At 43.3% G+C, this 15112-nt stretch overlaps 2 protein-coding genes across 3 annotated transcripts in view; both read left to right on the top strand.

Annotated features, from left to right (window-relative positions):
- Positions 1 to 15112, top strand: part of LOC146466146 (uncharacterized) — a 38882-nt gene that overhangs the window by 2285 nt on the left and 21485 nt on the right. For both annotated transcript variants that reach the window (XR_014868120.1, XM_085127760.1), the window contains exon 3: positions 1105 to 1212. The gene's annotated coding sequence lies outside the window, so the exon portion shown is untranslated. The remainder of the gene's footprint in view (positions 1 to 1104; positions 1213 to 15112) is intronic.
- LOC146466147 (uncharacterized) lies at positions 7749 to 13107 on the top strand. The gene is made up of 2 exons (XM_085127725.1): positions 7749 to 7796; positions 7904 to 13107. The coding sequence occupies exon 2, from the start codon at positions 8119 to 8121 to the stop codon at positions 13105 to 13107; it is 4989 nt and encodes a 1662-aa protein (XP_084983851.1). The 5' UTR covers positions 7749 to 7796; positions 7904 to 8118.

Raw genomic sequence — 15112 nt, 5'->3', positions numbered from 1 at the left:
CAGTTCTTCAGAGAAATACCAGCGGTTAAATTCATGCGGAAAGTTGACCCTGTAATCGTTTCTTCCTCACCCTGTAATCGTTTCTTCCTCACAATAATAATTTTATTGTAAAATTATTTTACACTATTCTGTAGGTTACAAACAAAAAGGGTTGTAAATATTTACTGGTCTTGAAACATAAAAACATCTTTTTATACAGTAACAACAAAACAAAGTATTCATCCCATACAGACAACCAAATCATCTGTAATAAATCTAACATTATCTCTCTATACCTGGAAAAATTAAAAGCATACCTTTGACATTTTTGTTGACCATCCCTAGCAAGAATGCTGAGGATCATTGTATAGTGGGGACTGGGAAATCCCCTAAACATGCCAAGACACATTATTCATTTCAATAATGTAACAATAATGGAAAAGTACATGCCTCAGTATTTTTAACTGATATGGAGCACAACAGTCATTCATGCGTGCATTGAATTCTGATCCTGTTTGCTCTCAAAAAACAGTACCATTTCAGTAGTAAATGACATCTCTGAAACCAAAAAAATACAGTGTATCAATTGTGTTACAACAACTCTACAGTAACAGATGCCAAAAACGTTGCTTTCCTCTTATGCCATGTTCTTGGTCTTACCAAAACAACACCAAATGTCCAGAAAGGGTGCTGTGTTGACCAAGAAAAAAAACTCTGGGTAACCCTTAAACAGGAAGTTCCGGTATAAAAGGGGCCATGCAGGCATGGCCATTCTCACCTTCAGTTGACAATCAACTATCAGAGCATTAACAACTGAGAAACAACATGTGTCTTTTTCTACAGCCCTAACATTACAGTAGGCAACCAGAACTTAATGCAGTTTAACATGACAATTTTTGTGCATGTACTGATTTAAGCTACTGTATGCAGTTCCAATTCCAGGAAAATGTCTGCAATCCAGGTCATTGATTAATTTCAATTTTTACATGTGGTACCCCTGTTAGACTGCAGGGTACAGAAAACCAACCAAAAAGTTAGAAATAAGAACATTCAGTCAAATTCACAATTGACAATCTCTACAAGCTAGTAAGATTATTTTTTTATATGACTTGTTTTGTTTTTCAGGAAGGATCCTTTGTTGCATGCTTTATGCCCGGAGTAACCCTTCAGATTAAGTGGCTTGGAAGCTTTGAAAGCCTTTGGAAGCACTGTACTAGAGAACAAGTTTTGCAGGTGATATTAGTTTAAGAAACTCTTTTGTTTAAGAGAGTTGAGATAGAAGGGCTAATGTTAAAAGGTTGCATGGAAAAGGCATTGGGTGACTTCAGGAGAATGTTGATGTGAGCAACAATTTTTACACAGAAACAGTTTATAATCATTACCCCATTATAACTACCGGTAATAACTTTGCACCAGTTAGGCCTGGTTCACACTTTCACAGACACGAACAATTCACACTATGGAAAAAACCACAAGAACAACAGATCAGTTTTAGCTCTGCGTTAAATTCATACTAATGGTGTCACATCAACTGACGATTGGGTAGGGGCGACAGATATGACAGTATTTATTTGTTTTCTTTGAATTGCTCTCATTTTTGTTACAGTGCATTGTATAATATTATGGCCTTTGATATTTTGATTAGGAAACCTAGCCCTATTTCTTCCTTAGAGTTCTGGTGTAATCTTGATAAAAACCCAACACCTAAATTTTGATATTGGACCCTTTATGCCAACGTGATGTGAGATCTGAAGAGGGGGAAAAAATGTTGATAGGTGGTGATGATCTGACTATTTAATGATGACACATCATGGGAAAAGTCATCCCATCTTACGAAAATGTCATTTTGGGAGAGACTTCGAAAAAAAACCATGACATTGGGTTTGAAGAGAGGGTGTAATATTTTGATGGATCATGATGATCTGTCTAGTGCATGACAACCCCTCACGGAAATGTCAGTTGGTGAGAGGAAACGTGAGAGTGGGGATGCACAATCTGCGAGCCAGCGAGGCATGCGAGCCACTCAGGTTAGCCTAAAAAACACTCCGGTTAGCCTAAAAAGCACTCCGGTTAGCCCAAATAGCACTCAGGTTAGCTTAAATAGCTCCCCGGTTAGCTTAACGGTTAGCAGTTTATGTTGGGGGTTGTTCATGCCTCGCATGCCTCGCTTGTTTTGTTCATGCCTCGCCTATGCCTCGCACGCCTCGTACGTCTGCCTCGCATGCCTCGCACGCCTCGCTGGCTCGCATATTGTATACACTCGTGAGAGTTGAAGAGTGGGTGTGATGCTCAAATTACATGACGCTGATGTTTTGTTAAGTTTGGAGGTTAGTTTTCTTACGTTAAGGGGTTAGGGATTCTTACAATTGGGGGTTAGTTTTCTTACGTTTAGGGGTTAGGCATTCTTACGTTTCGGGGTTAGTTTTCTTACGTTTGCGGGTTAGTTTTGTTACGCTTAGGGATTAGTAATTCTTACGTTTGGGGTTTAGTTTTCTTACGTTTGGGGAGTTAAATCTTACGTTTGGGGGCTAGGGATTCTTACGTTTGGGGGTTAGGAATTCTTACGTTTGGGGGTTAGTTTTCTTACGTTTGTGGGTTAGGGATTCTTACGTTTGGGTGAAATCGTTTACGTTTGGGGTTTAGTAATTCTTACTTTTGGGGGTTAGTTTTGTTACGTCTGTGGGTTAGGGATTCTTACGTGTGGGGGTTAGTTTTCTTACATTTAAGAGCAATTCTCCAGGAAAGTGAAGCAAAGTTGGAAATGAAAAATTTTAACCCCTCTTCAAATTTTGTGTGTAGGTAGGTTACCTTGGGGGATATACAAAAACAACCATACTTGGATCGGCAGATGTATCGTTGCCATGGTAACAGCACTATATGACGTCGGCCTTGGGACCATGTTTTGAGCAAAAGTTACACTCTCAAAAAGTAAAAGTGAACGAGTCTGGTTCTCGGGTGCATGGGAACCAATTCAAATGAAATTCACACAGATGTTAGAACCACTCTCCCAGTTTATAAAATTCGCCGTTACAATAATTTGGGTTTTATAAACAAGAAGAAATGCTCGTCCTACTATGTTCCCTGTCAGCCATTTAGACAAGCAGGAAAAACAAGCACAACGATATTCGTTATTTCTCCGAAAGTACTCTTTCCACATAAACCAAATTTGCAGCAGAGATTACATAGATATTGACGTTTCTAAATATCATAAAATCAATTTGGGGAAAACTATACTCTGGCCATGGGTGCTGAAGACACCTGGGACAAATTGCAAAAAAATGCAAAATTCGTAATTTTGAGAGCTCTAGTATTTAGCTCAAACAGGCTTTAGAGAGAGAAAATCAGCTTCAAAAGTATCTTTTATCATCTTGTCTGCTACCTACATTTAGTAAATAAGGTTTAGGCCAACAAATTTGATGAAATATAAATTGATACAAAACCTACCTTGAGGGTTTTGGGAATTTCTTCAGGATGCTTTCGTCGCGTGGTTCTCTTCACGCACGTTCCGTCTTTTTGACCAAATCTAGCGCAGACTAACAGTTACTCCCATCGAATATCCAGTTTGCTGTGTTTCAGACCAGGGATGATGATACAAGTAGCCCGCATACACTTGACAAAGAATAGTTGACAAAGTCCAAAACATGGTCGTAATGCTTGCAATTTCTGCCGTCGAGCACCTAAATTCATCAATATTATTCAGCCAGGAAGTAAAGTAAATGTGTCGAGATCGATGTACAAAGCAAATGCATGCCTTTGAACAATCCAAAGTAACGTCTTTGGCTAAAATCGAGTCAGATATTGCGATAGTCGACAACCCAAAAATGGTAAATAAACTGAACGCATAGGCCGGAAGTCCGAGAAGCACGACTGCTGACCGGAATGTAATGGGATGTAACACCGGATGTATGTGTAATGATATCCTCTTGTAATGAGGTTGTTTCACAATGGCAATGGTGAAGAAAGCCAAAAAAAACAAAAAGGAAAAAAAAACCAGAATAACCGAATGAAAACAAAAACAAAGGAAATGAAGCTGAACTGAAGCTTGGGTGAAAATTGAACGCACGATCATAACAGCGGCCCCCCCCCCCCCCCAAAAAAAAGATTGCTCTTTAGACTGTGAAACTGCAATTACAAATTCAGTTAAGATAACCTATTTGTAACAAGAGAATGAAAAATTCGCGCTTGAAATGTTACATTTATTTACCTGCACGGCAAAGAATAAGATCCATTTCGTCGCTGATTTCATCACGGTTTATACTAAGTCCGTAGGCTTGCACGTGCCTGGAAATATCCCTTTGACATTGACTGAGTTTTATATTGTTTCCACTGTACTCACAAACCGAAACGTCCCTTTTGGGATTTGAAAGAGACCAACTTTCCATTGTCCCGACCAGGATATTTTCTTTCGCACGACGATATGCAAATTTCCCTTACAGTGTTTTTTATCGACGGCACAAATTTATGTTCAGTCACCCCCCCCCCCCCCCACCCAAAAAAAAAACAACAGCAAAAAATAAATAAATAAATAAATAAATAAACAAATAGATAGATAAACAGAAAGAATGCCAAAATTTGGGCAGGTATTAGGTACTGTATGTGAAAATTTATCGGCTTGGAGAGGACTTATTTATTTCTGGAGGAGAGGTGGGTCAAAAATTCCAACTTCGTAACTTCTAATATGTACGCTAATGCCCCAGATCAGCGACGTATCTTACATGCAGGCCATCCTTAACATCCAATAAGCAATGAATAAAAAAAAACAAACAAACAAACAAACAAACAAACCCAGGAAACATGGATGGCTTATGTGGTTGCGTAAAACGATCAGTGAAGCGCTTTTATTTTGTCCTCTTTATTCACCACTGTAAAACAGTCATAAAAGCGGATCAAAAGTCGTCCTTTTATCCCCTATCAATGATATATTGTACCAAAAATATCTAAAGAAGAGATAATGCCATTGCGACAATTAGCCGAAGCTACAAAAACGAACAAACAAACAAAAAGCGCGTATATCGCATTTAAAACTACATCCGGTCAGCAGTTTTGCTACTCGCATTTCCGGTCTACATACGTTTGGTAGTAAACAGGTCGTAAACAACGATTTCTTCGCTTCTCAACCATGCACCAGGAATGTACGGCTCGATTTAGCCAAAGACTTTATTCAGAATCGTCGCAGGCATGCATTTGCTCAGCTGTGATCCTGATGGATCTATTTAACTTCCTGGATGGATTGTATTGATGAATTATTTCGATACTCGACACACGACTGTTTGACCTGTTCGACTGTTCTTTATTCGGGTTAATGCATCATCATCTTTGGTCTAAAAGTAGATGTTCGGCGAGGCTAAGCAGTTAGAATTGTCCTTTCCGCTATAGTCTGTGCAAGATTTGGTCAAGAAAATGGAGCGAGCGAACTGAGGAGAGACCCATCCTATACGACAAAAGCATCCTGAAGAAATTCCCAAAAGTTGCAAGGTGGGCTTTGATTTAATTTATATTTCATCAAATGCGTTGGCCAAAACCTAATCAATCAAATGTAGATAACAGATAAGATGAATGAGAAAACCTCTGAAGCTGATATTCTCTATCTAAAGCCTGTTTGAACCAAATACTGGAGACCTCAACATTTCCAATTTTGCGATTTTTTGCAACTTGCCTCGGATGTCTTCAACACCCATGGCCAGAATATAATTTTCCCCAAATAGATTTTATAATATTTATAAACTTCAATATCTATGTAAGCCCTACTGCTAATTTGGTTTATGTAGGAAGAGTACTTTCGGAGAAATAACGAATATGGTTGTGCTTGTTTTTCCTTCTTGTCAAAATGGCTGACAGGCAACATAGTAATACGAACATTGTCTTCTTGATTATAGAACCCCAAATACTCTAACAGCAAATTTTATAAACTGGGAGAATGGTTCTACCATCTGTATGAATTTTATTTGAATTGGTTCGCATGTACTCGAGAACCAGACTCGTTTATTTGTACTATTTGAGAGTAAATTCTTAGGTCAAAACATAGACCTCAGGCCGACGTGATCAAGTGTGGTTTCCATGGCAACGACGCACCTGCCGATCCAAATATGGCTGTTTTTGTTCATCCCTCCAGGTAACCTACCTCCACACAAAAAATGAAGGGGGGTTAAAAATTTTCATTTCCAACTTTGCTTCACTTTCCTGGAGAATTGCTCTTAAGGGTCAGTAATTCTTACGTTTGGGGGTTAGTTTTCTTACGTTTGGGGGTCAGTAATTCTTACGTTTGGGGCGTAGTTTTCTTACGTTTAGGGGTTAGGGAATCTTACGTTTGGGGGTTAGGCATTCTTGCGTTTGGGGTTTAGTTTTCTTACGCTTAGAGGTTAGGGATTCTTACGTTTGGGGGTTAGTAGTTCTTACGTTTCGGGGTTAGGGATTCTTACGTTTGGGGGTTAGTAATTCTTACCTTTGGGGGTTAGTTTTCTTACGTTTGGGGGTTAGGGATTCTCACGTTTCGGGGTTAGTTTTCTTACGTTTGGAGGTTACTTATTCTTACGTTTGGGGTGTAGTTTTCTTACGTTTAGGGGTTAGGGATTCTTACGTTTGGGGGTTAGGCATTCTTCCGTTTGGGGTTTAGTTTTCTTACGTTTGAAGGTTAGAAATTCTTACGTTTGGAAGTTAAGGATTCTTACGTTTGGGGTTAGTAATTCTTACGTTTGGGGGTTAGTTTTCTTACGTTCGGGGGTTACGAATTCTTACGTTTGGGAGTTAAGGATTCTTACGTTTGGGGCTAGTTTTCTTACGTTCGGGGCTTAGGGATTCTTACGTTTGGGGGTTAGTTTTCTTACGTTTGGGCGTAAGTTTTCTTACGTTCGGGGGTTAGGTATTCTTACGTTTAGGGGTTAGTTTTACTTACGTTTGGGGGTTAGTTTTCTTACGTTTGGGAGTTAAGGATTCTTACATTTGGGGGTTAGTAATTCTTATGTTTAGGGGTTAGGTTTCTCACGTTTGGGAATTAGGGATTCTTACGTTTGGGAGTTAAGGATTCTTACCTTTTGGGGGTTAGTTTTCTTTCGTTTGAGGGTTAGTTTACTTACGTTTGGGGGTTAGTTTTCTTACGTTTGGGGGTTAGTTTTCTTACGTTTGAGGGTTAGTTTACTTACGTTTGAGGGTTAGTTTTCTTACGTTTGGGGGTTAGGGATTCTCACGTTTCGGGGTTAGTTTTCTTACTTTTGGGGGCTAGGGATTCTTACGTTTGGGGGTTAGTTTTCTGATGTTTGGGGGTTAGTGATTCTTACGTTTTGGGGTTAGGGATTCTTACGTTTGGAGGTTAGTTCTCTTACGTTTGGGGATAAGTAATTATTACGTTTGGGGGTTAGGGATTTTTACGTTTGGGGTTTAGTTTTGTTACGTTTGTAGGTTAGGGATTCTTACATGTGGGGGTTAGTTTTCTTACGTTTGGGGGTCAGTAATTCTTACTTTTAGGGGTTAATTTTTTTACGTTTGGAGGTTACTTATTCTTACGTTTAGGGCGTATGTCACGTTCCTGACAAGAACAATGCACTTTAGAAACACTCAGGGACTATTTGTTCTCTTATGTTTGTAGCTTTGTTTTATTGATTGCATGATTACCGAATATCCGTTTTTTGGCTAGCCGCACAAAGCTTTTTTCATTACTATTTCCTTTACGTCAAAGACATGTATTAAGATCCTTTTTATGTAAGCACGTTTCTCAGTTGCGAGGAGTTTTCAAACTGTAAGGAGTTCACGGAGCTATTTCTAACGGAGTCTTTAAGAGAACGTGGAGTGACTTGTTCTCAACCCCGGAGTCAAGATCAGACGTAAGTTACGCTTGTAAAATTCCATGTATTCTTTCCTTTCGTTTTTTACGGCGTTGAATTCGTAGTTTTTCCGTTTCTTTAGACTTAAACAATTGTATTCTTTTTAGTTTTCACCGCAAGTGTTGTAAATAGACGGCTCAGCCTGATCCTAATAAACGCATTAGTCTTGCTGCCCTTGCCGTGTACTTCACTGTGGTTGACCTGGCGAACTCCAGTACACAACACCCCGTGTCTGCGGTACTGGGAACGCGACAGTGAAAAGTCTGACCAAGAACAGATTGAGGTAAGCCGTAACTGAGTAGAGCTTAAATCAGCGCCGAAAATGAGTGGCCAGGAAGCCGATACGCCAAACAAAGGAGAAGTCTCGTCAGATCAAGAAGTAGTCGGTCGAGATCCCGATAGAAGAGTTAGAACATTGTCTAGAAAGGCGTTAGAAAATGAAATCGATCAGAAACATCGGGAAGCAAATGTCGTGCACAAGATGCTCAAAGACGTCATACGATCCACTGAGGGGATAAACGAAGGATCGGATCTGGACGAAGTCTTGCGTGACCTTGAGGGATTCTCTGGGGAATTAAACATAAAATTGCAAGAAATAAGAAGCCTTTACGCGCAAGATAAACACAATTACTTTGGGGACGTAGAAGTTCGTCTTGTGGAAGAGAGCCTAACTCTCGACCGAGCATTAAAGTTAATACAAGAAATAAAAAGTAGACAATCCGACAAATTGTTGGAGACAAGCTCGCGTTTATCTCGTCACTCGCGCCGTAGCAAATCCTCTGCAGGCTCGTCCAGAGCGAGTAGCGCCAGAATGAAAGCGCTCGCCGAAGCGGCAGCGGCACGAGAAAGCGCGGACTATGAGAAAATGGTCGCCGAAAAAGAGCACGAGCGCAAACAACGCGAAGCAGAAATTGAGCGCACACGTCAACAAGAACGCGCGGAACACGCAAAGGAGCTAGCAATTATCGCCGCGGAGAAAAAAGTCGCAATAGCACATGCGAAGCTCAAAGCGATCGAGCAAGCTATAAATGAGGAGGAAAATGAAGAAAACGCGAAAATAGAAATCGAGGGGATTCCAAAGGCTAAAAGCGACGAAAGAACATCCACGTTGGTTCATTCTTTCTCACCGCCGGAAATACGTAACTCAACAGAACAAAGCACTCTTCTGGCGAGAGGCCCCGAGAGACAAGAGAACACACCTCTCAAGGGAATTTCCGGAACCCCACGCACGAAATTGCGCTCGACCCCAAACCAGCGGGAAGACAACGGCGAAAATTCGCGGCACGTGCTTCCGCAGTCATTTATCGCATCAACACCAATTAACATAACCGGGAGTCAGCTAATTGAATCGTTGACATCTGCAAATCAACAAATAGTTTCGGGATTGGCGAGACAAAATCTTCCGAAATGTCATCCAGACACCTTCAGCGGAGATCCCACGCTTTTCCATCCGTGGAAAGCGGCCTTCAAAGCAATGATCAGCGATGTTAACGTCTACCCCGTTCAGGAAATAAATTACTTGCGTAGTTTCACCAGCGGAGAGGCTCAAAAACTGGTTGACAATTACCGGAAGCGAAAACAGCATGACCCCGGCACGCTATTGAACGACCTATGGGGGGAGTTGGAGAGGCGTTTCGGCAGCGCGGCCGTAATCACTAAAGAATTGTTGGAGCGTTTGAACAAAACCGCCGCTTTCAGCGAAAACGAAAATGCTAAGTTACAAGAATTTGCCGATCTTTGCGCCGATGTGGACAGTCAATTGACCTACTTACCAGGTCTCGCGTGCCTTAACTTTCCAAATACCATACAACCGATTGCTGAGAAGTTGCCTCTTTCTTTACGCGGAAAATGGGAGAAAGAAATCGCTAGGTACTCGGAGAAAAATGGAGATGAGTACCCCGGCTTTCGTGTCTTTTCCAAAGTAGTCCTAAGGCATTCGAGGATTAAAAACAATCCAAACATTCTCGCAGGCGCCACGCACACTCCTAATGGCTCATCAACCTCACCCAATCGGAGAGTTCAGAGTAAGAGAACACTTAAAACGAACACAGGGCCAGCTAGCGTCAAACTGGAGTCAGCCCCACCCAAAATCGAGGAGACAAAACGATGTCCCTTTCACGAACGAGGTGGTCATAGCTTAGAAGAGTGTAAGGCTTTCGGTGCTAAGCCCCTGGAAGAGAAAACTGACTGGATCCTTAAGGCCGGACTTTGCTATCGCTGCCTATCCGAAGGTCACAGGGCCAGCGACTGTAGGAAGAAAATACAGTGCAGCATATGCAAAGATGATCGCCACATCGCGCTTCTTCACAAGGAAAGGCCGAGGAGATTTGCCGCAAGCACGGAAATCGTTGACACCAAGTGTACACTCGCTTGTAAGCCTATCGAGGGTGGCTTATCATGCAGCAAATTGCTATTGGTCGACGTGAAGAACAAAGAGAAACCAGATACTCTCCACCGAATTTACGCTATCGTTGACGAACAAAGTAACTCGTCCTTGATCAGCAGCGAACTCGCCGATGAGCTAGGAGCGGTCGGTCCGGAGGAGAAGTACCTTCTCACCACATGCAGCGGCGAGAAGGAAATCAAATACGGACGCCGAGTCGCAGGTGTAGCCATACAATCCCTTAATGGAGTAACGTCAGATCTACCCACCCTGATCGAGTGTGACAGCATCCCTCACGATAAGCGCGAAATTCCTACACCGGAGATGGCGAGGAGATTCCCTCACCTTCACGAGATTGCAGGCGAAATCCCACCCCTGGATCCAAACGCAGACATCCATCTACTCCTCGGGAGAGACGCCCCAGAGCTGCTCAAGGTTCGGGAGTTCAAAAACGGACCCAAAGGAGCCCCCTGGGCACAAAAGCTTTCGCTCGGTTGGACGATAATCGGACAGATGTGCCTAGACATCGTCGGAGGCCCAGCACACGTGCTCGCTTGCCGCACCAGTCTCCTCTCGGCCAACAACGGAGAGCCTTGGAAGAAACACATGGAGCCAGAGCATTACGAGTTGATACCGTGCCCCAACCAGTTTAGAATCAAGGAGAGCTTCTCAGAACGGAGAGAGGATCCGGAGAACGATATCTTCCGCACCACACGAGAAGATAACGACGTCAGCCTTTCCTGCGAAGATCGAAAGTTCATCGAAATAATGGAGACCGGTATAAACAAGAACGACAGCGGTAACTGGGAGATGCCACTTCCCTTTCGTCATAAAGATACCAAGATGCCTAACAACCGAAGTCAGGCAGTCAACCGCTTAAATGGTCTTATCAGGACGCTAAGAAAGAAACCACAAATGGAGAAAGACTACCTGGAGTTCATGCAGAAGATCTTAGACAAGGGTCATGCATCCCCAGCCCAACCAGCCAACTCCCAGTCTGGCCGAGTATGGTATTTACCGCACTTCGGTGTTTACCACCCCAAGAAGCCGACTCAAATACGAGTGGTATTCGACTCATCTGCCGAATTTGGAGGTGTATCACTCAATAAGGAGCTTCTTCCCGGCCCGGACTTGATGAACAGTCTTTTGGGAGTCCTTATTCGCTTCAGAAAGGAAACAACGGCCGTAATGTGCGACATCGAACAGATGTTCCACTCCTTCCACGTGGACCCCAGCCACAGAAACTTCTTACGCTTTCTCTGGTTCGAAGACAACACTCCTGGGAAGCCTATAACGGAGTATCGCATGAACGTGCACCTTTTTGGTAACGGCCCCAGCCCAGCCGTAGCCACGTTTGGCCTTAGAAGAACGGCATCCGACGGCGAGGAGAAATTTGGTAAAGAAGCCGCTCAGTTCGTCCACCGTAACTTCTATGTAGACGACGGCCTAGCCTCGCTACCCACAGGTGAACAAGCCATGACAGTCATAATTCAGACCGTCCAGGAAGAAGCCTTCGGAGAGGAGCTCAAGTTGTATCGTGGTGAACGTCTCAGCGGGGATGAAAGCCGCCGCGAGCGAATTAGTGAGAAGAAAAGTGAAATGAAGAAGTCAGCCCTATATCGATTGGATCCGTTCGTTGACGACAATGGTATACTTCGCATAGGTGGCCGCTTGCGACGTGCAAGGCTGGAGTACAAGGAGAAACATCCCGTGTTATTACCTAAGGGTTACCACGTCTCAAAGCTAATAGTACGCCATTATCACGGTCAAGTCCATCATCAAGGACGACAAATTACACATGGCGCCATCCGACAAGCTGGTTATTGGTTAGTGGATGGAAATCACGAGGTAGCAAAGGAGCTCAGTCTATGTGTTCTTTGCAAGAAGCTACGTGGACCTCGCCTAGAGCAGCGAATGGCTGATCTACCGGCCGACAGGGTAGAGGCTACCCCACCCTTCACCAACGTTGGCTTTGACGTCTTCGGACCCTGGCTGATTCAGACTCGAAAGACGAGAGGAGGAACCACCGGTTCTAAGCGTTGGGGTCTAGTCTTCACCCGTCTCAGCAGCAGGGCCGTCCACATTGAGGTCTTAGAGTCTATGGACACAAGTTCCTTCATCTGTGCGCTTAGACGCTTCTTCGCGCTTCGAGGCCCCGCATCGCTACTCAGGTGCGATCGAGGTACCAATTTCATAGGAGGGAAGTCAGAACTAGATGAAGCGATGAAGGAGATGGACCAACGCAGATTGGAGCGATATGTCAAAGAACAAGGTTGCGAATGGCGTTTCAACCCACCATACGCTTCGCATTTCGGCGGTACATGGGAGCGGCAGATAGGAACCATACGCCGCGTGTTAGACGCCATGTTCTTGGAGCTCGGGGGATCGCAACTCACGCACGAGCTTCTAGTAACACTAATGGCAGGAGTAACGGCGATTGTTAACGCACGCCCCATAACCACCGTCCTGTCTGATACGGAGGAGCCTGAACCCCTCTCACCTTCCATGCTTCTGACTATGAAAACACGACCTCTCGGTCCCCCGCCTGGAGAATTCCTACCTGTAGACCTATACTCACGGCGTCGTTGGAGACGAGTCCAATACCTGGCAGACCAGTTCTGGTTGCGATGGAGGCGGGAGTATATGCAGACACTACAAAGCAGAAGCAAGTGGAATAGTTCAAAGCGAAATCTCAACGCTGGTGATATAGTCCTTGTCAAAGAAGACGGCGCCCACCGAAACAACTGGCCTCTGGGACTGATATCCGAAGCTATCAAGAGCGAGGATGGTGCAGTAAGAAAGGCTCAAGTCCTACTGTGGAGAGAGGGCAAGAAGAAGACGTTCTTACGCCCAATAAAGGAGCTTGTCCTGTTGGTACCTGTTCAAGCCGATGGAATGCAACCTACTGAACACCGAAGTAAAGTTTAATGGAGCAAGGATTGATCATCCTTGGGCGAGGAGTGTCACGTTCCTGACAAGAACAATGCACTTTAGAAACACTCAGGGACTATTTGTTCTCTTATGTTTGTAGCTTTGTTTTATTGATTGCATGATTACCGAATATCCGTTTTTTGGCTAGCCGCACAAAGCTTTTTTCATTACTATTTCCTTTACGTCAAAGACATGTATTAAGATCCTTTTTATGTAAGCACGTTTCTCAGTTGCGAGGAGTTTTCAAACTGTAAGGAGTTCACGGAGCTATTTCTAACGGAGTCTTTAAGAGAACGTGGAGTGACTTGTTCTCAACCCCGGAGTCAAGATCAGACGTAAGTTACGCTTGTAAAATTCCATGTATTCTTTCCTTTCGTTTTTTACGGCGTTGAATTCGTAGTTTTTCCGTTTCTTTAGACTTAAACAATTGTATTCTTTTTAGTTTTCACCGCAAGTGTTGTAAATAGACGGCTCAGCCTGATCCTAATAAACGCATTAGTCTTGCTGCCCTTGCCGTGTACTTCACTGTGGTTGACCTGGCGAACTCCAGTACACAACACCCCGTGTCTGCGGTACTGGGAACGCGACAGCGTAGTTTTCTCACGTTTAGGGGTTAGGGATTCTTACGTTTGGGGGTTAGGCATTCTTGCGTTTGGGGTTTAGTTTTTTTACGTTTAGAGGTTAGGGATTCTTACAATTGGAAGTTAGTTTTCTCACGTTTGGGGGTTAGAAATTCTTACGTTTGGAAGTTAAGGATTCTTACGTTGGGGGTTAGTAATTCTTACGTTTGGGGGTTAGTTTTCTTACGTTCGGGGGTTTGGAATTCTTGTATTTGGGGGTTAGTTTTCTTACGTTTGGGGGTTTGGGATTCTTACGTTTGGGGGTTAGTTTTCGTACGTTTGGGCGTTAGTTTTCTTACGTTTGGGGGTCAGTAATTCTTACTTTTAGGGGTTAATTTTTTTAACGTTTTGAGGTTAGTAATTCTTACGTTTAGGGCGTAGTTTTCTCACGTTTAGGGGTTAGGGATTCTTACGTTTGGGGGTTAGGCATTTTTGCATTTGGGGTTTAGTTTTCTTACGTTTAGAGGTTAGGGATTCTTACAATTGGAGGTTAGTTTTCTCACGTTTGGGGGTAAGGGATTGGAACGTTTGGGAGTTGAGGATTGTTATGTTTGGGGGTTAGTTTTCTCACGTTTGGGGGTAAGGGATTGGAACGTTTGGGAGTTGAGGATTGTTATGTTTGGAGGTTAGTTTTCTCACGTTTGGGGGTAAGGGATTGGAACGTTTGGGAGTTGAGGATTGTTATGTTTGGGGGTTAGTTTTCTTACGTTCGGGGGTTTGGAATTCTTACGTTTGGGGGTAAGGGATTGGAACGTTTGGGAGTTGAGGATTCTTATGTTTGGGGAATAGTTTTTTTACGTTTGGGGGTAAGGGATTGGAACGTTTGGGAGTTGAGGATTCTTATGTTTGGGGGTTAGTTTTCTTACGTTTGGGGGTAAGGGATTGGAACGTTTGGGAGTTGAGGATTGTTATGTTTGGGGGTTAGTTTTCTTACGTTCGGGGGTTTGGAATTCTTACGTTTGGGGGTAAGGGATTGGAACGTTTGGGAGTTGAGGATTCTTATGTTTGGGGGTTAGTGTTTTTACGTTTGGGGGTTAGTTTTCTTACGTTTGGGGGTAAGGAATTGGAACGTTTGGGAGTTGAGGATTCTTATGTTTGGGGGTTAGTTTTTTTTACGTTTGGGGGTTAGGAATTCTTACGTTTGGGGGTTAGTTTTCTTACGTTTGGGGGTTAGTTTTCTTACGTTTGGGGGTTAGGGATTCTTACGTTTGGTGGTTAGTTTTTCTACGTTTTATGATTAATGATTCTTACGTTTAGGGGTTAGTTTTCGTACGTTTGGGGGTTGGTAATTCTTAGGTTTGGGGGTTAGGGATTCTTACGTTTTGAAGGTTAGGGATTCTTACGTTTCGGGGTTAGTTTTCTTACGTTTTGGGTTTAGGGAT

Source organism: Pavona decussata, unplaced genomic scaffold (genome assembly GCF_977016875.1).
Source record: "Pavona decussata unplaced genomic scaffold, jaPavDecu1.1 SCAFFOLD_153, whole genome shotgun sequence".
Classification (NCBI taxonomy): domain Eukaryota; kingdom Metazoa; phylum Cnidaria; class Anthozoa; order Scleractinia; family Agariciidae; genus Pavona; species Pavona decussata.
This window is presented reverse-complemented; position numbering and strand designations above follow the sequence as displayed.

Bases quoted from the DNA above. Each gene is read 5' to 3' on its own strand.
- LOC146466147 (XM_085127725.1), top strand. From the start codon at position 8,119: ATGAGTGGCCAGGAAGCCGATACGCCAAACAAAGGAGAAGTCTCGTCA.